The sequence below is a fragment of the Microcaecilia unicolor genome, chromosome 4 (genome assembly GCF_901765095.1).
Source record: "Microcaecilia unicolor chromosome 4, aMicUni1.1, whole genome shotgun sequence".
In the NCBI taxonomy this organism is placed as follows: Eukaryota; Metazoa; Chordata; class Amphibia; order Gymnophiona; family Siphonopidae; genus Microcaecilia; species Microcaecilia unicolor.
In genome coordinates, this window is record NC_044034.1 from 91,568,107 (window position 1) to 91,591,041 (window position 22,935).

General features: G+C 47.2%; 1 protein-coding gene across 1 annotated transcript in view; it reads left to right on the forward strand.

Annotated features, from left to right (window-relative positions):
- The first annotated feature begins 546 nt into the window (after positions 1-546).
- KPNA3 (karyopherin subunit alpha 3) overlaps positions 547-22,935 on the forward strand; it is a 282,370-nt gene continuing 259,981 nt past the window's right edge. The window contains exon 1 of the mRNA XM_030200459.1: positions 547-906. Within this exon, the coding sequence (XP_030056319.1) occupies positions 838-906 (69 nt within the window). The 5' untranslated portion in view covers positions 547-837. The remainder of the gene's footprint in view (positions 907-22,935) is intronic.

The window sequence follows — 22,935 nt, forward strand, 5'->3', positions numbered from 1 at the left end:
TTGATTTCTATTGATAATACATAAGCTGAAATTAAATGAATTAGATAAATAAGTAAAGAAATAAATAGATTGATAGAAACTCTGAATGTTGAGCACCTGATTCTCATAACATGATGTCTGTTTTAGTGGCCCTTTACCCAGGAGAAAAAAAATTTCTGCACGAATATAACACATATAGGGTGTCCCTATAACCAGCCCCTCCAAATGACACAGTGATTACGATTTATAGCAAATTAGTACTCTACCTATGAGAAGTTATTCTGTTATTATTCTGTGTACATTCCTATGCTGCACAAGCTGGCACGTTTGAAAACATAAATGAGATTAAATAAAAATGCTACCAACAATAAAGAACGACAATGTGGATACAGTACCTCATAGGTTTGTTTGCTTTGTTTTGAGTGTACGCAGAACAACGGCTGCGCGGGGAAGGGGAAACATATAACCTAAGTGGCTTCAACTTTTCGACGTCATGCCGACTCCTGTTCGCAATCAAACCTCCTTGTATCAATCTAATCTCCTTGCTTCAAAGAGATGGGGTGGAACAGAGAGCGCGTGCCAAGTCTTTAAGCCAATCAGCAGTGAGATATTAGCATAAGCTGCTCGTAAGATCGGTGAAGTTCGTTCTTCTTGGATTCGGTATCTAAGTTTGGGATTCGGGGCCTCCGCCCGCGTTTGGCGTAGATTTCATTCTCGTTTCGCACAGGTCGGCGCGTGCGCTGCGTGCGTCACGGAGCCGCCTCCTTCCCCTTTGCCAGGGCTCGGGAGGTTCGTAGCGAGTGGCGGCAGCAAGTAAGAGAGGCGTAGCCCCCCGCTGAGAGCCCGCGACGTGCAACCATGGCCGAGAACGCCGGCTTGGAGAATCACCGCATCAAGAGCTTCAAGAATAAGGGCCGCGATGTAGAGGTGGGTTCCTGGCGGCCTTCGCCCGCGCCTTCCTCGGCGGTTGGTCCCCGTGCTGGTACTGTGTGGAGGAGGGGTGAGAGACTTTGGCTGGCCGGCCTGGAGGGCTGTTTCTCAACCGACCCGTCCGAGTGAAGGTGTCTGGTTTCTTTCGTCACGGTGGTGCGGTCTGAGCTGGGAGGAGGGCTGTCTCCACTACTACCTCTAACCGGTGACTTTCGCCTGCCTAGTCGCTTTTTTTCCTCGTGGAACTGAGGTTGGGGGGTCTCTCTGGTGCTCTTTCACCGCTTTTTACCAACGTAGGGCCTCGGGGTGGGTGGATTCTTGGCTGTCTTGTTTTAAGGTGGTGAAAAGGGAGTGCCTGCAGGTATATTTATTTATTTATTTTAGAAGAGGGGATCTTGGGCGATTAGTTCCTCTAGTTCCTCTGTTGTAGAGCTGGTACCGGCTGCTGTCTTGTGTATTAAAAGGGGGGGGGGGCGGCCCTTGGGGGAGGGGCGGGAAGGAAGCGCTGGCTCTCCTCCTAAGCTCAGCTAGAGAGCCCTGGCCATCTCTCTTCTCAGTTCTACCAGTGAGCCTCGGTTCTTTTACTACTTTTTGGCCAAGGGGGTTTGGTGGTACAGGCGTTCCCAGTGTTTTGAGTATGAATTACCCTGGGCACCTGTCAGTGTGTAAAACTTACTCGGATCTGATTGGTGGTTAACAGCAATGATTGTGCGGTATATGCTGGTCGTCAAATGCTCAGTTGGGCTTTTCGTACTTTATAGAATGGCACACAGGTTTTGTATGTCATACAGATTCGGACTACCTAACTAGGGAAAACAAGTTGAGATTTCACAATTTTGTATTGGGCTCAATGATTTATGAACCATTACTTATTGTTACTGTTTTGTACCATAAGGCATGAACACATGTTATTAGTAGCAGCAGCTACTATGCTTTGTGGTTTGATAGTAATAATACTATTCTTGTATTGAGGCATACTTAACGTATGGGACATTTTTGGTCTCGGTAGTAAAGGAGAAAACGGGAACAGCATCAAGCAACTATCTTATACAGAGGATAGTGATAGGCCTGCAAGTATAAATAAAGGCAGGCTGATCACAAAAATGACAAAATAAGCTTTAGTAAGTATTCTTCAATTCCAGTTGAATTGGGCAACTGGCCTGATGATAAAAAAAAATTCCAAGATGTTGCCCATACATATGAAGGTTAAAATGAAGCTCTCTTTGGTACATTGCAAGAACTAAGACATGAGCTAGCATTGAGAGTGAGTGTATCCAACATACTCTCAGCAGAGGCGACAAAAAGGAAAAAGTCTTTATTGCAAATCTTCAATCGACTTGACATGGGCCATGTTTCTGCTAAGAAACTTCATCAATAGCCTAAAAGCATAACGTGAACTATATATAACAAAATATTCATAAAGATAAAAATAACTCATAAACATTGTTATAAAACTATGAGGAGACATTAAATCTTGCTATTAACACTAAACTGAGAAAACAATGTGGGCCCTAAGCAGTGCTAAGGGCGTGGGCCCTTTATGTAAAAAAAAAAAACCATGTTCTAATACAAATGATTAGTAAGATATATAAATCATATACACAAGTTGGTACAAATATCAAATAACCAAAAAATGCACACATCAATTAAACTCGTACTATACAAAATAAAATATAACAATCAACATTACTCGGGCAGAGCCGGTGGTGGGAGGCGGGGCTAGTGGTTGGGAGGTGGGGCAGACTTCTAAGGTCTGTGCCCTGAAAATGGCAGATACAAATCAAGGTCAGGTATACACAAAAAGTAGCACATATGAGTTTATCTTGTTGAGCAGACTGGATGGACTGTGCAGGTCTTTCTCTGCCATCATCTACAATGTTACTATGTTCTCCATTAAGCTCAAACTAAGTCAAAAAGGAAATAACACAGATCATAACACTAACGCACATTGGAAAGTATAAACATTTTCAAATGACTGTTGGAGTCTTCTGGGGGTAAAACACTCACTGTGGTGTTATAATTATTTATTTTGTATAGTATTTAATTGATTTGTGCATTTTTTGGTTATTTGATATTTGTACCAACTTGTGTATATGATTTATATTTCTTACTAATCATTTGTATATTTATATATTTAAAGTTATTTGATATTTCAATTTGTGTATTTGATTTGGAACATGTTTCTGTTATATACTGTTTGTCAGTTTAGTGTTAATAGCAATGGAGAGTTTTATGTCTGTTATAGTTTTATAACAATGTTTAAGTTGTTTATCTTTATGAATGTTATATATAGTTTGTATCTTTATTCTTTTAGACTCCTGATGAAGGCTTTTAAGCTGAAACATGGTCTATGTCGATTGAAGATTTGCAATAAAGACTTGTTGCTTTGTCATCTGTTCTGATTTCTCTGTGGAGGATTGTTCTGGTTTTTGTCTGTATTTTAATTTATCCAACATACCTCTCCATATAAGCAAAGTTCTTTCATGTCATGCAGACTCGGAGTAAAAGATAGGTCCCTTACTTTTTGTTCTTGGCTAAAATATAAAGTGTACGGTTGTGATCAGTGCTGGAAAACGGGTGTGAAGGCGGAGGTGGAGTCTGTAAAAATGTACTGACTCTGCTTCAAAATAAAACAAAAAAAATTATAATATGGCAAATTTCCTTTTATAATTATCTTTATCCAGGATTTAAAGTTATTTTTACTTTAGATCCAGAGCGAAAAATGTAAAGCCTAATAGCAGTAGGAATTGTGGAGTCAGACAGTAGAAAAATAGAGGAGTTGGAGTTGAAGGTTGGTGTACAGAGGCCACTGCCCTGCTAGAAAATTCTAGGAGTCAGGTCATCTGAGTATGTAAACGTAGCACCTGGTTCCTAAAGTTCAGAAAAGTATGACCCCATTCCTCCCCTCCCAAAAACCTCTTGAGTAAGGGAAAGAATTATTACTAAAGAAAAAAGAGCAAGGAAACTAGAAGTATTAAGGAAAACATTAATTGGTTCTTTAATTTGACCAGCCCCTAATTTTTCTTTGTTTCCAGTCATGATTGTGGTATTCATTATTGCTCTTCGTTATTGAGGATGGTGAAGTTTTGATTGAGCAAACCAGAGCTCAATGTATAAGAGCAGTATGTTAATTTGTAGCAGTACTTGAGATGGATAGAATATCTTTTTTTTTTTTTTTTTTGTAGTTTCTGCTAGGTCAGTTCTGAAGTTTAGTATTTTTGTTGGTTCTTTCATGAATACTTTGCCATTTGTCTTCCTCAGGAGCATTTGTACCATATATTAGCTTTCTCTTTGTAAAGGAGTATTCATCAAGCTGAAATGTATCAATGCAATAGAGAGTAATTGTTCAGCATTATAGAACGGGTTGAGTTTGTGTTTTACTCATCCAAGGGTCAAATACAGTAAAACAATGATTCTCAAACCTGTCCAGTAAGGCTCCTGGTCAGTTGGATTTTTAGGATATCTGGAATGAATATGTACTCTTTCTGTTCCAGTTGGAGTGGAGGAGTAGCCTTATGGTTAGTGTGGTGGGCTAAGAACCTGGGGAACTGGATTTGATTCCCACTGGAACTCCTTGTGGCTCTGGGCAAGCCACTTATCTTGGTGCGGAATACAAATAATGTAAATATCTTCGATTTTTGGCGGATCACATTAAAAAAACATAAATCATACAGAACTACTATATCAAACTTACCCACAATGACACAGTATTCTCTATTGTCCCAGGTACAAAATAAGTACCTGTATATAATATGTAAACTGCTTTGATTGTAACTACAGAAAGGTGGTATATTAAATCCGATTCTCCACTTGATACAATACTGAAGCATCTCTGAGTTACTGGTAAAATAACATGTCTTAACAGTAGCCTTGCCCCTTAGTGATTAAAGTTCTGTGACAAGATGTATTCTTTTGCCTTGAGGAAGATGTTAAAGGATTAGAAGCACTAAAATGCAGTATTCAGAATGTGATGTCTTCTAAAAATTTCTCTGCAACTATGAATGCGGGTATGATTGTGTACATCTGTTGTAATTTTTATCTAACATACTAAAAAATAAGCCGAGAGGGTTTAAAAATATTGGGCTTTGCTAGAGACTTAGTTGCTCATTTTCAAAGCATATAACCTTCCAAAGTTCCATAGGTTTCTATGGAACTTCATAAGTCTAAGTGCTTTGAAAATATGCCTCATAGTTAGTTAACCTATGTAACTTCATAAGTCTTTGTGCTTTGAAAATGAGCCTCTTTGGAGTCCCATTTTAGCGGATTGGCAGACAGCCAAATTCATATTACCTCTCTCCCTGTTTCTGTACCATCTATTAGATGCTTCATGATTCCATCCTGTTTAATATTTTTTGAGCTGTGCCAGCCTGTGTTTAGCTTAAAGGAGCAGTCAGGACCAAGGCAGTAGAGGAGGAAGAGGAAACTGCCTGATATGCAGCAGGAAGGGAGGCAACGAGGGAAACCAAGCCATGCCATATCACAGAGTGTTTATAGCTGCCTGCACAGAATTTTGTGCTTTGCGCACGTGTGGAATTCTGAGCAAATTCAGCATTGTGCAGTTGCACAGAATTCCCCCTACATTGACTGTTTAATGGAGCAAAGCAGCACCGTATTCATGTTGGTACTCTAGGAAGGAGAGTTCATGTATGGCAGGAGAGTAAGATGAGAGAAGAATTGATGCAAAATAACTAAGGGGCTCATTTTCAAAGCCCTTACGAGTCTTAGGGCCCTGTTTACTAAGCTGTGCTCTAGGCTCATTAACTTTTTTGTGTACACTAAAAATTAGCACGTGCCAACGATAGACACCCATAGGAATATAATGGGTGTCTGTATCATTAGCATGTTCTAAAAAGTTAGTGCATCTACAGCGTGGCTTAGTAAATATTGTCCAATGTTCCATAGGTTATTATCATGCTCGTTTTCGAAAGAGGACGTCCATCTCCCAGAGATGTCCAAATCGGTATAATCAAAACTCGATTTTGGACATCTCCAACTGAAGTCCGTTGCAAGGACGTCCAAATTTCAAGGGGGCATGTCGGAGACTTAGTGAAGGTGGGACTTGGGCGTTCCTAACATTTGAACGTCTTTGACCCATAATCGAAAAAACCAAGGACGTCCATGGCGAACACTTGGGTGTTTTTACCCGGACGTATATTTTTTACGAATAAGGCACAAAAAGGTGGCCAAAATGACCAGATGACCACCGGAGGGAATCAGGGATGACCTCCCATTATTCCCCCAGTGGTCACTAACCCCCTCCCACCCTCAAAAAAAAAAAAATCATCATTAAAAATATTTTGTGCCATCTTCTATGCCAGTCTCAGATGTCATACTCTACTACTACTACTACTATTTAACATTTCTAAAGCGCTAGCAGGGTTGCGCAGCGCTGTACAATTTACAAAGAAGGACAGTCCCTGTTCAAAGGAGCTTACAATCTAAAGGACAAAAAGTGCAGTCAATCAAGATTGAGGCAGTCTAGATTTCCTGGATAGAGGTACAATGGTTAGGTGCCGAAAGCAACATTGAAGAGGTGGGCTTTGAGCAAAGATTTGAAGATGGGTAGGGAGGGGGCTTGGCGTATGGGCTCAGGGAGTTTATTCCAAGCATAGGGTGAGGTGAGGCAGAAAGGGCGGAGTCTGGAGTTGGCGATGGTGGAGAAGGGTACTGAGAGGAGGGATTTGTCTTGTGAGCGGAGGTTACGGGTAGGAGTGTAAGGGGAGATGAGGGTAGAGAGGTAGTGAGGGGCAGCAGATTGAGTGCATTTGTAGGTTAGTAGGAGAAGCTTGAACTGTATGCGGTACCTGATCGGAAGCCAGTGAAGTGACTTGAGGAGAGGGGTGATATGAGCATAGCCCATGACAGCGCATGAAGGTCCCAGGAGTAGTTTTAGTGGGTACTGCAGTGCACGTCAGACTGGCAAACCTAAGCCCATACCCCCACACCTGTTACATTTGTGGAGGAAACAGCGAGCCCTTCAAAACCCACCACAAACCCACTGTACCCATATATAGGTGCTCCCCTTCACCCGTAAGGGCTATGGTAGTGGTGTACAGTTGTGGGTAGTGTGTTTTTGGGGGGGCTTAGCACACAAAGTAAGGGAGCTATGTTCCTGGGAGCATTTTGTGAAGTCCACTGCAGTGCCCCCAAGGGTGCCCGGTTGGTGTCCTGGCATGTCAGGGGGACCGGTGCACTAGAAATGCTGGTTCCTCCCACGTCCAAATGGCTTGCATTTGGACTTTTTGACTTGGACGACTTTGGTTTCGAAAATTGCCGAAAGCCAAGGACGTCTTTGAATTTGGACGTCTTTGAATTTGGACGTCTTTGAATTTGGACGTCTTTGACGGTATTTTTGAAACAAAATGCCCCTCTATGTAACTTTGTAAGTCTAAGTTCTTTGAAAATACACCTCTGTGTTCTAGTTGCTGCTAGAAAAATGATTGTTTAGACCCAGTGGAATGTGTGTGTATAATATTAGGGCTGCATTGCGATTAATTGCATGATTAAAGATAAGTTTAATCCCACCCCCACTGCAGCTCCTTTTGACTCAGGTTAAATGACTTGCCCGTCCATTGCCCAGAGTCGCAAGGGGGTGGGGGACAAATGTATCTTTCAATCACGTGATTATTCCTGATTTACGAATTTTAATCAAAATGCAGCCCTAAATAAATTAAAGAATAAAAAGTAATGAAAAAATAATAAATACAAATTTAAATAATCTAAAACAGCATGCAGAATAGCTACAAATAGCCTTCCAGTTTTCACAGTCAAATCAGAAATGCAGGTGCAGGCTCGTGCGCATTTCCTCGCTCTCTCTCTTTATGGGGAATAGAAAAAAATGAACCTGTGCTTTTTAAATCTTGAGTTACCGTGTACCTATATAAGTACAGAAATGTATTGAAAACAAGTCAGTAATGCGTCACACATCTAGTAAAATACAAGACTCAAAACAGTAGTCCAGCGTACATTTATCTAAATCTTGTGGCCTTTTTTTCGATTGAAATTAACCTTAACTTGCAGAAGTAGCTCCATTGTAACAGTCACACAATTTGTTGAAAATGTTCTTCCCAAACAAACACAAGTGGAAAGACATGTATGCCACTATCTTATTGCAACATCAATCACACATTGATCAAGTTCTTCTCCTGTAGTCACTATCCTTCCGACATTCTGTTCTAATGGTTTCATCAATCTTTTCAGAACCTTAAGTCTCCCAGTGTAACATAGTAAGTGATGGCAGATAAAGACCTGAATGGTCCATCCAGTCTGCCTAACAGTCACACTCGTTATCAATTCATGATTAAATCAACAGTGAATATGATATTATATACTTTATCACAAGTCTTTCTTTGGTGTTTATGGGACATAGACCGTAGAAGTGGACCCAACTATATCCTTATGTATCACCTGCTGGAGTTGCCTTCAAAGCCCACTCCATCCTATCCAAATATCTTGTCATTTGTGGGATTCAGACAGTAAAAGTCTGCCCAGCACTGTCCTCTGTTACAGCTACTGAAGTTGCCATTGAAGTGCTTTCCAGCTTATCCTAAATTCTATTTTTGTTTTATACCATAGATTTTCTAAATAGAGTTCTTCTGTGTTCATCCCACACCTTTTTTAATTTGTCACTGTTTTGTCTCTAGCACCTCCCTCGGAAGGGCATTCCAGGCACCTACCACCCTCTCTGTGAAAAAGAATTTCCTGGTGCTACTCCTAAGTCTACCACCCTGCAACCTCAGTTCATGTCCTCTAGTTTTACCTTTTTAGAACATAAGCAACGCCATACTGGGAAAAGACCTAGGGTCCATCAAGCCCAGCATCCAGTCTCCGACAGTGGCCAATCCAGGCCTCAAGAACCCGGCAAAAACCCAAAAACAAAAATTTAAATTAATAATGTTCAATGGACTTTTCCTTCAGGAATCTGTCCATGCCCCCTTTAAACTCAGCAAGGCCAACTGCTGTCACTACATTCTCTGGCAACGAGTTCTAACTATGCGCCGAGTAAAGAAAAACTTTCTCCTATTTGTTTTAAATCTACCACTTCCATATCATCATGCTGATCAATCCATAGACTGGTGGGTTGTGTCCATCTACCAGCAGGTGGAGATAGAGAGCAATCCTTTTGCCTCCCTATATGTGGTCATGTGCTGCCGGAAACTCCTCAGTATGTTCTCTATCTCAGCAGGTGGTGGTCACATACAGCAGCAGCTCTGGCTAGGTCTCCAAGCCTAATTTTTAGGTTTTGTTGAGTACCTGGGGTTGAGGGCTCTTCTTGAGCAAGTGCAAACCTGGTGGTGCCAGGTCCCTCCTTTTCTCCCCCCTCCCGCTGGCTCCGTTAAAAAAAAAAAAAAAAATTTGGACGTCCTTTAAGGGCGTTTATTTCAACGTTTATTTCAACGTCTATTGCAGCTGCTCATTGGGACACCAGTTCGTTACAGCTCGGAGCGAGAAGCAGGTAATTTTTACCTTTTTATAGCGGGCAGGGGGTTCCCCGTTCGGTCTCCACGTGGCTTATGGCGTCGGAGGGCGAGGGCGCGAAGCTTCGTTCCCCGGACCGCATGTGTGCGTCTAGCGGGGATGCGGGGGTTTCAAAGCCTGAATCGCCTTTGTTGAGCATCAGTTTGGAGTCTGGTCAATGTTCCGGTTCTTCCTCCGGTGTGGTGGTTTTTCCCGCCATAAGCGCCCATCCCCCGCTGCTCGCCCACTCCATGTTGGCCGGCCACTCTGCTCGGACGGCTTCTTCTTGGACCGCCCTCGAGCTGGGAGACGTTAATACTATGGTCGCCCTTGATTCGGGCGACGGTAAGAAAGCGGCCAAAGTTAAGCGCCGTTCTTCCCGCGCGGCTCCTTCTCGGAGTTTTGCGCCGGACGCCATTCTGGATGCGCAGCACGTTTCTCCCCCGCTCTTGCGAGCGCTGGTTGAGGGTGCGTCTAGGGCCGTGGCCCAAGCTGCAGAAGTGCACAGTTCGGGGGATTTCTCCCCTGAGTTCATTTTGCTGCTGCATCAGGCTTTTCTTATGCAAAACGCTGCCCCTGCCCCCCTGTCTGATAAAGGGGTTGAGGCTCCGGAAGCAAACGCCCTCAGGTGGATTTCCAGGCCCTAGAGGACTCTGTCTCCTCTGATGTAGATGAGGGCAGCGTATCTGAGTTCTCCCAACGGTCCTTTGGGGATTCCTTAGAGGAGACGGATTCCCGCTCGGATGGAGCGGATGACCCCTCGGCAGCGCGGATCTTTCGCTCTGAGGATTTGTCCAACCTGTTAGTGCAGGCCATGAGCATTTTGAAGATTTCCTCTCCGGAGGACGTCTCTCCCTCAGCCTCTGTTGGCTCCGCCATTATGCTGGGGACGAAGCGCCCGCCTAGAACCTTCCACGTGCATGAGGCCATGCGCAGCTTGATTTCGGCTCAATGGGATGTCCCAGAAGCGAGCCTCAAAGTGGCTAGGGCTATGTCCCGCCTCTATCCTCTGCCTGAAGGTGAACGGGAGGCCTTTCTTTGGCCTACCGTGGATTCTTTAATCACTGCGGTGACTAAGAAAACGGCGTTGCCAGTGGAAGGTGGCACGGCCCTAAAGGACGCCCAAGACAGAAGAGTAGAGGTGGCCTTAAGGTCGTTCTTTGAGGCGGCTGCTTTAAGTTTGCAGGCCTCAGTTTGCGGCTCCTATGTGGCCAGGGCGTGCCTGACGATTGTGCAGCGGGCTTCCCCCTCGGATCCTTCCTTGAGGGCTGATTGGCCGGCCCTGGAATCGGGCTTGGCTTATTTGGCAGACTTGCTGTATGATGTCTTGAGAGCCTCAGCTAAAGGTATGGCTCAGACTGTCTCTGCGCGGCTTTGGCTGAAGCATTGGTCTGCTGACCACGCCTCTAAGTCTCGCCTGGCTAAGTTGCCTTTTAAAGGCAAGCTGCTCTTTGGGGTCGAGCTGGACAAAATTGTGACCGATCTCGGCACGCCTAAGGGCAAGAGATTACCAGAGGTCAGGGCTCGGGCCAGTGGTGCTCGCCCCGGTTCCTCCAAAGGACGGTTTCAGGAAGCCCGTCGGTATCGCCCGGGCAAGTCGGGCTCCTCTGCCCCCTCTTCCTTCAAGAGGAACTTCTCCCCCAAGCAGCATTCCTTTCGCAGAGACCGCCGTCCCGGAGGTGCGTCCTCCGGTCCTCCCCCAGGGTCTCGTACCCAATGACGGGGCCCTGGTCCATTGCCCAGTGCGGATTGGAGGACGCCTGTCCTCGTTTCTGGGTGAGTGGACCAGGGTAACTTCAGACGCTTGGGTGCTGGAAGTCATCAGAGACGGCTACAAGCTAGAGTTCTGCCGACCCTTAAGAGAGGGGTTTGTGCACTCTCCCTGCAAGTCTCCGGTCAAAGCTGTGGCAGTGCAGCAGACTTTGGACAATCTGATTCGCCTGGGTGCGGTCGTTCCGGTGCCAGAAGATCAGCTTGGCAAGGGACGTTACTCCATTTACTTTATGGTACCAAAGAAAGGAGGTTCTTAACGGCCTATCCTCGACCTCAAAGGGGTCAATCGGGCCTTGAAAGTTGGGCACTTCCGAATGGAGACTCTCCGCTCTGTTATAGCGGTAGTGAAGGCAGGGGAGTTCCTGGCATCCTTGGACATCAAGGAAGCTTACTTGCATATTCCCATCTGGCCTCCTCCTCAACGCTTTCTGCGTTTTACAGTCCTGGGCTGACACTTCCAGTTCAGAGCCCTCCCGTTCGGGTTGGCTACTGCTCCGCGGACCTTCTCCAAAGTAATGGTGGTCATCGCGGCCTTCCTGCGAAAGGAAGGAGTACAAGTCCATCCTTATCTGGACGACTGGTTGATCTGAGCCCCCTCTTATGCAGAGTGCGGCAGAGCTGTAGACCGGGTGATTGCTCTTTTGAGCTCCCTGGGGTGGATCATCAACTGGGAGAAAAGCCAGCTGCGCCCGACTCAGTCCCTGGAATATCTGGGAGTTCGTTTCGACACCCAAGTGGGCAGAGTGTTCCTGCCGGACAATCGGATTGTCAAGCTTCAGGCTCAGGTGGACCAGTTCCTAGTAGCCTCTCCTCTTCGGGCTTGGGACTATGTGCAGCTGTTGGGCTCTATGACGGCCACGATGGAAGTAGTGCCCTGGGCCAGGGCTCATATGAGACCACTACAACTCTCTCTGCTGCAGCGCTGGACTCCAGTGTTGGAGGATTACGCTGTGCGCCTTCCCTTGGACCTAGCGGTGCGCAAGGCGCTGAGCTGGTGGCTGAGGACAGACAAGATGTCCGCAGGGATGCCTCTTTTGACCCCGGAGTGGGTTGTCGTCACGATGGACGCCTCTTTGACGGGCTGGGGAGCCCACTGCTTGGGTAGGACAGCGCAGGGGCTCTGGTCTCCTGCAGAGGCAAAGTGGTCTATCAACCTCCTGGAACTCAGAGCCATTCGGTTGGCGCTTTTGGAGTTTCTCCGGGTACTGGCGTTGAAGCCAGTACGGGTCCTTTCGGACAATGCCACGGCTGTGGCCTATGTCAATCGCCAAGGAGGTACCAAGAGCGCCCCTCTAGCCAAGGAGGCCATGAATCTATGCCAGTGGGCGGAAGCGAACCTGGAACAGCTGTCGGCGGCCCACATTGCTGGAGTCATGAATGTCAAGGCGGACTTTCTCAGTCGCCATACCTTGGATCCCGGAGAGTGGCAGCTATCGGCTCAGGCGTTCTTGGACATCACGAAGCGCTGGGGCCAGCCGAGCCTAGATCTGATGGCGTCATCGGCCAGTTGCCAAGTGCCGCGCTTTTTCAGCAGAGGACGGGACCCTCGATCTCTGGGAGTAGATGCTCTTCTCCAACAGTGGCCGACACAGGAGCTTCTCTATGTGTTCCCGCCCTGGCCCATGTTGGGCAGGGTACTAGACCGGGTGGCAAAGCATCCGGGCCGAATAATCCTGGTGGGTCCGGACTGGCCCAGACGTCCCTGGTATGCGGACTTGATCAGGCTATCAGTGGACGACCCTCTGCGGCTGCCAGTGGAGCAGGGCCTGTTGCATCAGGGTTCTGTGGTGATGGAGGATCCCTCCCCCTTTGGTCTTACGGCCTGGCTATTGAGCGGCAGCGTCTGAGGAAGAAGGGCTTCTCAGACAAGGTCATCGCCACTATGCTGAGAGCGAGGAAGCGCTCTACTTCTACTGCTTACGCCAGGGTTTGGCGTACCTTTGCATCGTGGTGTGAGGCAGGCTCCCTTTCTCCATTCACTGCTCCAATTTCTTCAGTGTTGGCGTTCCTGCAAGAAGGTCTGGAGAAAGGCCTGTCGCTCAGTTCCCTTAAAGTCCAGGTAGCGGCTCTGGCTTGCTTCAGGGGCCGCCTGAAGGGTGCTTCCCTGGCTTCGCAGCCAGATGTGGTGCGCTTTCTCAAGGGAGTTAATCACCTGCGCCCTCCTCTGCACTTAGTGGTGCCTGCGTGGAATCTCAACCTGGTGCTAAGAGCCTTGCAGAAGCCGCCTTTTGAACCCTTGTCGAGGGCATCTCTGAAAGACCTGACGTTGAAAGCAGTCTTTTTGGTGGCTATCACTTCAGCCAGAAGAGTTTCCGAGCTCCAGGCGCTATCATGTCGAGAGCCCTTTCTGCAGTTCACTGAGGCAGGAGTGTCTATTCGCACAGTGCCTTCCTTCCTGCCCAAGATTGTTTCTCGCTTCCATGTGAATCAGCAGCTCTGTCTCCCTTCCTTTCGTAGGGAGGACTACCCAGAGGTAGTCGGGATGTGGTGACTCTGAGGGGTCTGGCAGGCCCTCGTGGCCAGAGGAAACAGAGGAAGGTGCAGAAGGGCCACTGGATCCAGATGATCCGTCCGCGGTGAGGATTTTCCACGGCGAGGAGCTGCCAGCGCTTATTTCAGATTCTTACAGGTCCTCTCTATTGAAGATCCTGGAAGTGGCGTGGCCTCCTCTGGAAATCCGAGGATGGCAAGTACCAAAAAGCCTGCTCGAGCCTTTCCTTTGCATGACTCCATCCAAGAGCTTATTTCAGCTCAATGGGCTGACCCCGAAGGACATTTGAAGGTTTCCAGGGCTATGGGGCAATTATTCCCTCTGAGTGAGGAGCATTTGGCTCGCTTTGCAATGCCTAAGGTGGATGCCCTAGTCACAGCTGTGACAGAGAACTACCCTCCCGGTTGAAGGAGGTGTTGCCCTGAAGGACATGCAAGACCGTAGACTGGAATCAGCACTTAAACGGTCCTTTGAAATTGCTGGTCTTACTATTCGGACGTCTGCATGCAGTTGTTATGCTGCTGGAGCCTGCCTGGCATGGTTGCAACAGGCAGTGGAACAGCCCGGTGATGGAGCGGAGCCCTTGTCTGAAGTGGCTCCATGAATGGAGTCGACCTTGTCCTTTTTGGCTGACGCCCTTTATGATATTGTCAGAGCTTCCGCTAAGCAGATGGCTGTAGCAGTGGCGGCTCGCCGTCTTCTGTGGCTACGGCATTGGGCGGCGGACATGGCCTCTAAGCAAAGATTGGTGAAGTTGCCCTTTCAAGGCCTTCTCCTGTTGGGTGAGGAGTTGGAGAAAATTGTGAAAGGCCTGGGAGATGCTAAACCGCAGCGCTTACCCGAGGATAGGCCGCGGCCTCCCTCCAAGGGTCAGGCGGTTCACTCCTCTTATAGACCTCGCTTCCGTGAAGCTAGAAGGTACCGCCCGGGGTGTTCTGCTGGGTCTACTTCTCATGGCCGGTTTTCAGCAGAGGAACTCCTTTCGCTCGGACAAACGTTCTGCAGCAGCAGGCTCAAGACCTGGAGTTCAAGGGCGACCCTCTCAATGTGGGTGTGCCGGCCCCCTCCTCGATTCCTGTTATAGGAGGATGTCTTTCTCTCTTTCTTGAGGAGTGGGCCAAGATTACCTCAGATCAGTGGGTCTTGGACCTGATCAGAGAAGGATACCGAATAGAATTCGATGCCCCGATAAGAGACGTGTTTGTGGAGTCCCGATGCGGTTCTGCCGCCAAACGGGCGGCAGTAGAGGAGACCTTACAAGGCTTGATTCACATTGGGGAGGTTTCCCCAGGTGTCTCCCGCCGATTTTGGCTGCGGCCGCTACTCCATTTACTTTGTGGTGCCGTGAAAAGGTGGGTCTTTCGCCGTATTCTGGACTTAAAAATTAAACAAGTCCCTAAGAGTGCGGCATTTTCACATGGAAACCCTGCGCTCCGTCAGTGCGGCGGTACAGCCAGGAGAGTTTCTCACGTCTCTGGGCCTGAAAGAAGCTTACTTGCACATTCCAATTTGGCCCCGCACCAGAAGTTTCTGCGGTTTGCGGTGGTGGGAAAACATTTCCAGTTTTGGGCCTTGCCTTTTGGCCTCGCCACAGCTCCCCGAACCTTTTCCAAGGTAATGGTGGTAGTAGCTGCTTTTCTCAGGCGAGAAGGTATCTGGGTTCACCCGTACCTAGACGACTGGCTCATCAGAGCGGACTCCGCAACAGAGAGCCATCAAGCTACAGCCAGAGTGGTCTCAGTACTGCAATCTCTGGGCTGGGTCATCAATGTAGCCAAAAGTCACCTGACCCCCTCACAATCTCTAGAATATTTGGGGGCACGGTTCGACACAGACTCGGGATATGTATTCCTACCCGAGCAAAGGCGGTGCAAGCTTCAGAATCAGGTCCATCTGCTCTTGAGGATGCCCCGCCCGCGAGCTTGGGACATTGTCCAGCTGTTGGGATCGATGACAGCCACCTTGGATTTGGTGCCCTGGGCGAGAGCGCACCTGAGACCTCTGCAGTATTCCCTGCTTCAACGATGGTCTCCAGTATCTCAGGATTATCAATGCAGACTCTCTTGGCTCCCTGCGGCCCGACTCAACATGGAGTGGTGGCTCTCAGACAGCATGCTGCGGCGAGGAATGCCGCTGGCGCTCCCCGATTGGTGCCTAGTAGTGACAGATGCCAGCCTGAAGGGCTGGGGCGCACATTGGAAGGGGAAGCATGCCCGAGGTCTATGGACACCCGACGAGTCGGAGTGGTCCATCAATCGCCTAGAGTTGAAAGCGGTATTTCAGGCGCTTCTGGCCTTTCAAGTGACCCTGGAAGGATTGGCTGCCAGTGATGTTGGACAACATGACAACAGTGGCCTACATAAACCAACAAGGCGGCACTCAAGTGCAGAGCTCTAGCTGCGCAGGCCGAACAGATTTGCCACTGGGCCGAGCTGCATCTACAGTTTCTGTCGGCAGCTCACATTGCAGGTCAGAGCAACGTGCAAGCCGATTATCTAAGCAGGCATCAGATCGATCCAGCGGAATGGGAACTGGCAGATGAAGTATTCCTGCAGATATGTGCCAAATGGGGCAAGCCCGTAATGGATCTTATGGCGACAAGCTCAACTGCCAAAGTCCCGTGCTTTTCAGCAGACGGGAGAGATCCTCGCTCAGCCGGGTTGGATGCCTTGGCTCAACCCTGGCCTCTGGACCTCTGGTATGTGTTCCTTCCGTGGCCCTTGATAGGACATGTGCTCCTGCGGATTCGGCTTCACCCAGGAGAAGTGGTTCTCATCGCCCCGGATTGGCCCAGGGGGCCTTGGTATGCGGACCTCCGACAGATGCTAGTGGAGGCTCCCCTTCCTTTACCTCTGGTACCAAACCTGTTGTCACAGGGACCGGTGGCCATGGAGGACGCCTGCCGTTTTGGTCTTACGGCATGGCTATTGAGAGGGCGCAATTGAGAGGCAAAGGCTATTCCATTAATGTTATTTCCACTCCTGCAGGCCCGCAAGCGGTCCACTTCCGTGGCTTATGCCAGGATCTGGCGCCAGTTTGAGGCTTGTTGTGTTTCAAAAGCGATCACACCCATGCGGGCTCCTGTCTCGCCGATTCTGGACTTTTTGGAGGATGGTGTACAAAAAGGCTTGACCTATAATTCCCTGCGGTTGCAAGTGGCAGCATTGGCCTCCCTTCATGGTAAGGTTGCAGGCGTGTCTTTAGCTGCTCATCCAGATGTGGCACGGTTTCTTAGAGGCGTGCTTCGGCTCCGTCCTCCCGTGCGGGCACCTTGTCCAGCTTGGAACCTGAGGCCAGTTTTGAAGGCTCTGCAGGGTTCTCCTTTTGAGCCGCTACGGCGAGCTTCAGAGAAAGATTTGACACTAAAGGCCATTTTTCTGGTGGCCATTACTTCGGCGAGACGGGTGTCGGAACTCCAGGCGCTGTCATGTCGAGACCCATTTCTGCAATTTTCAGAGTCCGGGGTCACGGTTCGTACCGTGCCTTCCTTCATGCCTAAGGTGGTTTCAGCGTTTCACCTAAAGCAGCCTATTTTTCTACCCTCTTTTGTTAAGGAGGAGTTTCCAGAATCCTTTGGGCAGTTGCACCTGTTGGATGTGTGCAGGACTCTGTTGCAGTATCTTTGAGTTACTAATTCTTTCAGGACCTCTGATCATTTGTTTGTTTTACTATCAGGTTCTCGCAGAGGGTCTCCAGTGTCTAAAGCCACTATTGCCCGCTGGCTCAAAGAGGCTGTCTTTTCAGCTTATCTGCTTGCCGGTCGGCCTCCGCCTGTAGCCTTTAAGGCATATTCTACAAGAGCGATTTCTTCCTCTTGGGCTGAAACTGGAGCACTCTCTCTTCATGAGATTTGCAGTGCAGCAACATGGGCTTCGAAGCTCTCATTTGCCCGACATTACAGGCTGGATGTGGCTGCTAGGAGGGATGCGCTTTTTGGAGCACAAGTGCTAGCGTGTGGTGTGACTTGTGACTTGCTTTGATACATCCCATACGTAATGGCTTCATCTGCTTGATGACAAGGAAGGGAAAATTAGGTTCTTACCTTGGTAAATTTCTTTCCTTTAGTCATAGCAGATGAAGCCATGAGCCCTCCCTGTATGATTGTATGATGTGAATCTGTTTCAGGTTCTGATCCTTCCTTGGGAGAAAGTTGGAAAACAGTCTTCAGGATTCTTGTTCACTTATAGGAGGGTGAGTTCATTCCCTCCAGTTCATGTGTAGGAGGTTGAGTTCATTCCCGCCAGGAGGATGTGTATTCCCTCCATAAATACAAAGAGGAGGACGAGTTTATTCCCTCCAGGAGGATGTGTTCATTTCTTCCTTTTGAGTTCATGCCCTTGTTATGGGGCCATCGTTCGCTGTGAGGAAAGTTCATGTTATTCCCATTACGGTTTGTTATACTGCTTTGTAGAGGAGTGTGGTAGCCGTGTTAGTCCACTCTTAAGGTTATCAATAGAAATCAAACAAAATAAAACATGGAAAAGAAAATAAGATGATACCTTTTTTTATTGGACATAACTTAATACATTTCTTGATTAACTTTCGAAGGTTGCCCTTCTTCGTCAGATCAGAAATAAGCAAATGTGCTAGCTGACAGTGTATATAAGTGAAAACATTCAAGCATTACTATGACAGTCTGATGGTGGGAGGATGGGGTTGGGTCGGAGGTATGCATGGGGACATCAAAGCATATCATTGATATTCTAACAGGATGGGTGTGGATAGGTGAGGGGTGGGGTGATCAACAGAGACATACAGCTTTATGGTTTATAATGGGCTAGGATCACCCCACCCCTCACCTATCCACACCCATCCTGTTAGAATATCAATTCTCAGCTTCTGGAAGACCGGCCAAAATCCATTGGCCATAGTTATTCAGCTTCTGGAAGTCAGGGACATGATTCCAGGCAATTATTTCGGGCAGAGGGACTCCATTTCAAAGGTCCTGTTATTGGCGTACTCAGTCCTTTCGTGGGGGGGGGGGGGGGGGCAGCAAGGAGGCAGGGAGAGCATTTTCTCCTCTCAGGCTCCCGGTTGTACGACTCAATGAAGGTGCAAGGGTCCATCCTTTAGTGACGGTTGGGGGTTGACTGAAAGAGTTTTACTGGAGGTGGGCCCAAATGACTTCAGGCCAACGGGTCCTCGACACAATTTGCAACAGGTACACTCAAATTAGCTCATGCTCTGCCGGACTCCTTTCTGGAGTCTTCCTGTGGATCTTGGGTAAAGGCTCGGGTGGTCAGGGAAAATCCAGGTTGGTCACATTATAGGCCGTTTGCCCAGTTCTGGTTCTCAATTGGGGAGCAGGCAGATAGTCCATCTATTTTGTAGTTCCGAAGAAGGAAGGTTCTTAACTTCCCATTTTGGATCTCAGGGTCAGCCATGCCCTTCAGGTGTGTCCTTTCCACATGGAAACCCTGCAGTCTGTTATGGCTGTTTTGCTTGGAAGAATTCCTCACAGCTCTGGACAGCACTTCCTCTGCTTCGCAGTGTTGGGTTGAATGAGATGCTGGTGCATGGAGGAGGCTTTTTTTATATTTTTTAGGAATTGGGCAACATTCTGGAGAAGGAGCCTATTCCGAAAGGATGGGCTCCATCTTAACCAGGGTGGGACCAGGCTGCTGGCATCTGCATTTAAAAAGGAGAGAGAGCAGCTTTTAAACTAGAAGGCCGACAGTCGCTCAAAAGCGCATGGTTCGGAATAAAGTATCTTTCAAAGATATCACCAAAACAGGGAAGATAGGGTATCCTGATAGTGAGGTTGCAAAAGAGACCATAGTAGATCAGGTGTCCTTAAAAATAAAAAATCAGACAAAAGATTGCAAATTAATAGTGTCAAGTACCGAGCGTGATGATGTAAATAGGAACAACAAACAAAGTTTGAAATGTCTATATGTGAATGTCAGAAGCATAAGAAATAAGATGGGTAGGTTAGAATATATTGCACTAAATGAAAAAATAGATATAATAGACATCTCTGAGACCTGGTGGAAGGAGGATAACCAGTGGGACACTGTCATTCCGGGGTACAAATTATATCGTAGTGATAGGGTGCATCGACTTGGTGGAGGGGTAGCACTGTATGTTAAAGAGGGCCTTGAATCAAATAGATTGAAAATTCTGCAAGAAACAACACATCTTGGAATCCCTATGGATTGAAATTCCATGTGTAAAGGGGAAAAGGATAGTGATAGGAGTGTACTACCGTCCACCTGGCCAGGGTGAACAGACAGATGTAGAAATGTTAAAGGAAATTAGGGAAGCAAACAAACTGGGCAACACAATAATGGGTGATTTCAATTACCCCGATATTGACTGGGTAAATATATCAGGGCATGCTAAGGAGGTAAAATTCCTTGATGAAATCAAGGACAGCTTTATGGAGCAGTTGATACAGGAGCCGACGAGAGAAGGAAAAATTCTAGACCTAATCCTTAGTGGAATGCATGATCTGGTGCGGGAGGTAATTGTGCTGGGGTTGCTTGATAACTGTGATCATAATATGATCAGATTTGATATTAGCTTTGGAGTAAGTATATGTGGGAAATCCAATATGTTGGCGTTTAACTTTCAAAAAGGAGACTATGATAAATGAGAAGAACAGTGAAAAAAAACTTAGAGGAGCAGCTGCGAGGGTCAAAAGTTTACATCGGGTGTGACTGCTGTTCAAAAATACCATCCTGGACAGAAAAGCGGGGCAGAGGGGGAGAGGAATCAAGATGGCGGCTGAGTAAGACGTAAGGAAGACAGCTCCGCTGTTACCCGCTCTACTTCTGAAAATTTGCCTTGATTAAATCCTAATAACATGCCTAAGAGGAGAGGTAAATCGCGAGTAAGCCCCGTTACTCCCTCTTTACCTAGAGCTGGAACGATGGATCACTTCCTCGTACCGGGCACATCGACGGGGACTGGTTCGCTGCTGGAGGGATTAGGGAGAGGCCTGCCATTCCCCCAGCTTGAACATTAGATAGCTTTCAGCCCCGAAATGAGGCTTCCTCCTCCCATGCTGGCTACGATGTCGATTTCGGACCAGAGATCCCTTGGTGCGCAAGTCGCGACGGGGTTTTCTGGCATGGGCCCTGAGTCAACACCTGAGACGCCGGGGAATCCTTCTGTGGAGATTGCAGAAGTGAGGCGAGGAGAAGCTGTTCTTGTGGAGGAGTAGTAGGAGGTCAACCAGCCTTAACTCCAACTTTTACAACTGATTTCTCAAGTAAGTCGTTTTTTACCTGAAAAGCCCTCAACAAATAACGTTGGATAATATTGGGAAGCGCTTGTAGGCTTAGAAGCCTCATTTACACAACAATTTACTCAGTTAAATAAGAAATTCACGTTAGACAACGAAAGGATCACTGAAATGGACATCACGTTAAAGTCTTTGGGCAAGGAAGTTGAAACTAACTCTTCTGCAATTAAAAACTCTCAACAAATACAAGTAAATTTAATTAAAGAGAATATATATCTTCAAAATAGGATTGAAGTACTAGAGAATTATCAACGTTCAAATGCCCTCAGACTGATAAATTTCCCTAAGCAAGTTGCCATTTCCCCATTGATAACCTTCAAGCAGTATTTAACAGAAGCTTTAAAAATCCCAGAAAAAACACATCCACCTATCTCAAAGATTTTCTATATAGAACCGTTTCGTAAGAAAGATTCTTTACAAAGTGAGGAAGTTAAAGCCCAATCATTGGATTTAAACTGTACTCAATTTATTGACGGAGACCATGCTGGTTTAACAACTGCAACGCTTAAAGTGATTTTTATACTTCAACCGGATAGAGACTGGATACTCAAACAATTTTTTCTGAATAAGAGACCTGATTTCCTAGACTGTAAAATTAGAATGTATCCGGATGTCTCAAGAAATACCCAAAAGAAAAGACAGGAATTTCTTAAACTGAGACCAAAGGCAATACAACTTGGAGCATTGTTTTGGCTGAACTTCCCCTGCAAGTGCGTGATAAAACTCAATTCAATTAAGTATGTATTTTTTGAGGCTAATCAATTAAACTCTTTTTTGGAGGCAAAGCTGAGAGACTTACACCCTCCGTTATCAGGAACATTAATAACTTCAACTCCATAAGTATTGTATATTGCTTGGAACGCTTATATCAGCCTCCATTTGTTAGATTTTGAAGCTGTCTTCAAAAAGTTGAAATATTTTCCTGAAAATTGTGATAATTCTCCCCAACATTGTGGACTATAGACGAGTAATGATCTTCTTATTATAATTTTCCTTTTTTTTCCCCTTTGATGTATTTTCTAGAAATTTACCAAGATACTAAATCGTCTTTATCTGTACTCAAGATATCATGCTTGAATGTATTTTGAAATATCTAATATAATAAAACGCACCGTGAACGTTCTAATGAGGACATCTAATATAATAAAACGCACCGTGAACGTTCTAATGAGGACAACGTTCTGAAGTCACTAAAACACTCCCTGAAGGGTTCGTGGCGTTCGTGGTGTGAAGCCACCCCCAGCCGTCTCTGCCCCGCCCTCGCGTCAAACGTCATGACGTCGAGTGGCGGGGGGAAACACACGGATCGCGAGGTGCAGAAAAAAAAACAAACTGATCGCACCCACGCACGGTGCGTTTTAGTATATTAGATTTACCTCTGTGGTGCGGTTCCGGCAGCGCAGCGTCAGGGAAGGAGGGGGCGCTCCTGACGTCTCTAGCCTTCCCTTCGCCTGTGTTCCGCTTCTTCTGACGTCAATGATGACGTCAGAAGAAGGCGGAACACAGCGAAGGGAAGGCTAGATGTCGGAAACGCCGCCTACTTCCCTGACCGCTGCGCTGCCGGAACCGCCCCACGGAGGTAAATTAAAAAAAAAAAAAAAAAGAAAAGGGATGTTGGGGGGATAGAAGAGGGTGGGCAGCAAAGTTGAACACTGGGAGCAGGAGGGCAGGGGAAAAACGACAGCATGGATGCGAAGAGGGGGGGGGGGGAAGAATGAGGGCGGGCCCAGGCTGGGACATGGGACAGAGAAGAGCATGGATGCGAGGGTGGGGTATGGAAGGAAGAGAGGGGAATTACAGGAAAAGGAAGAATGGAGGGGGCAGGGGACAGAGGAGCATGGATGGGCATGGATTGGGAGGGCAGGGCCTCAGGGGGAGAGAGGGAATTGCTGGATAGGGAAAAAATGGAGGGGCCAGGTGACAGATGAGCATGGATGGCCATGGATTGGAAGGGCAGCAGGAACTCCGGGAGAGGGGAATTGCTGGATAGGGATGAATGGAGGGGACAGTCATGGCATGGATGGATATGGATTGCAGGGCAGGCCTCAGGCAGAGAGGG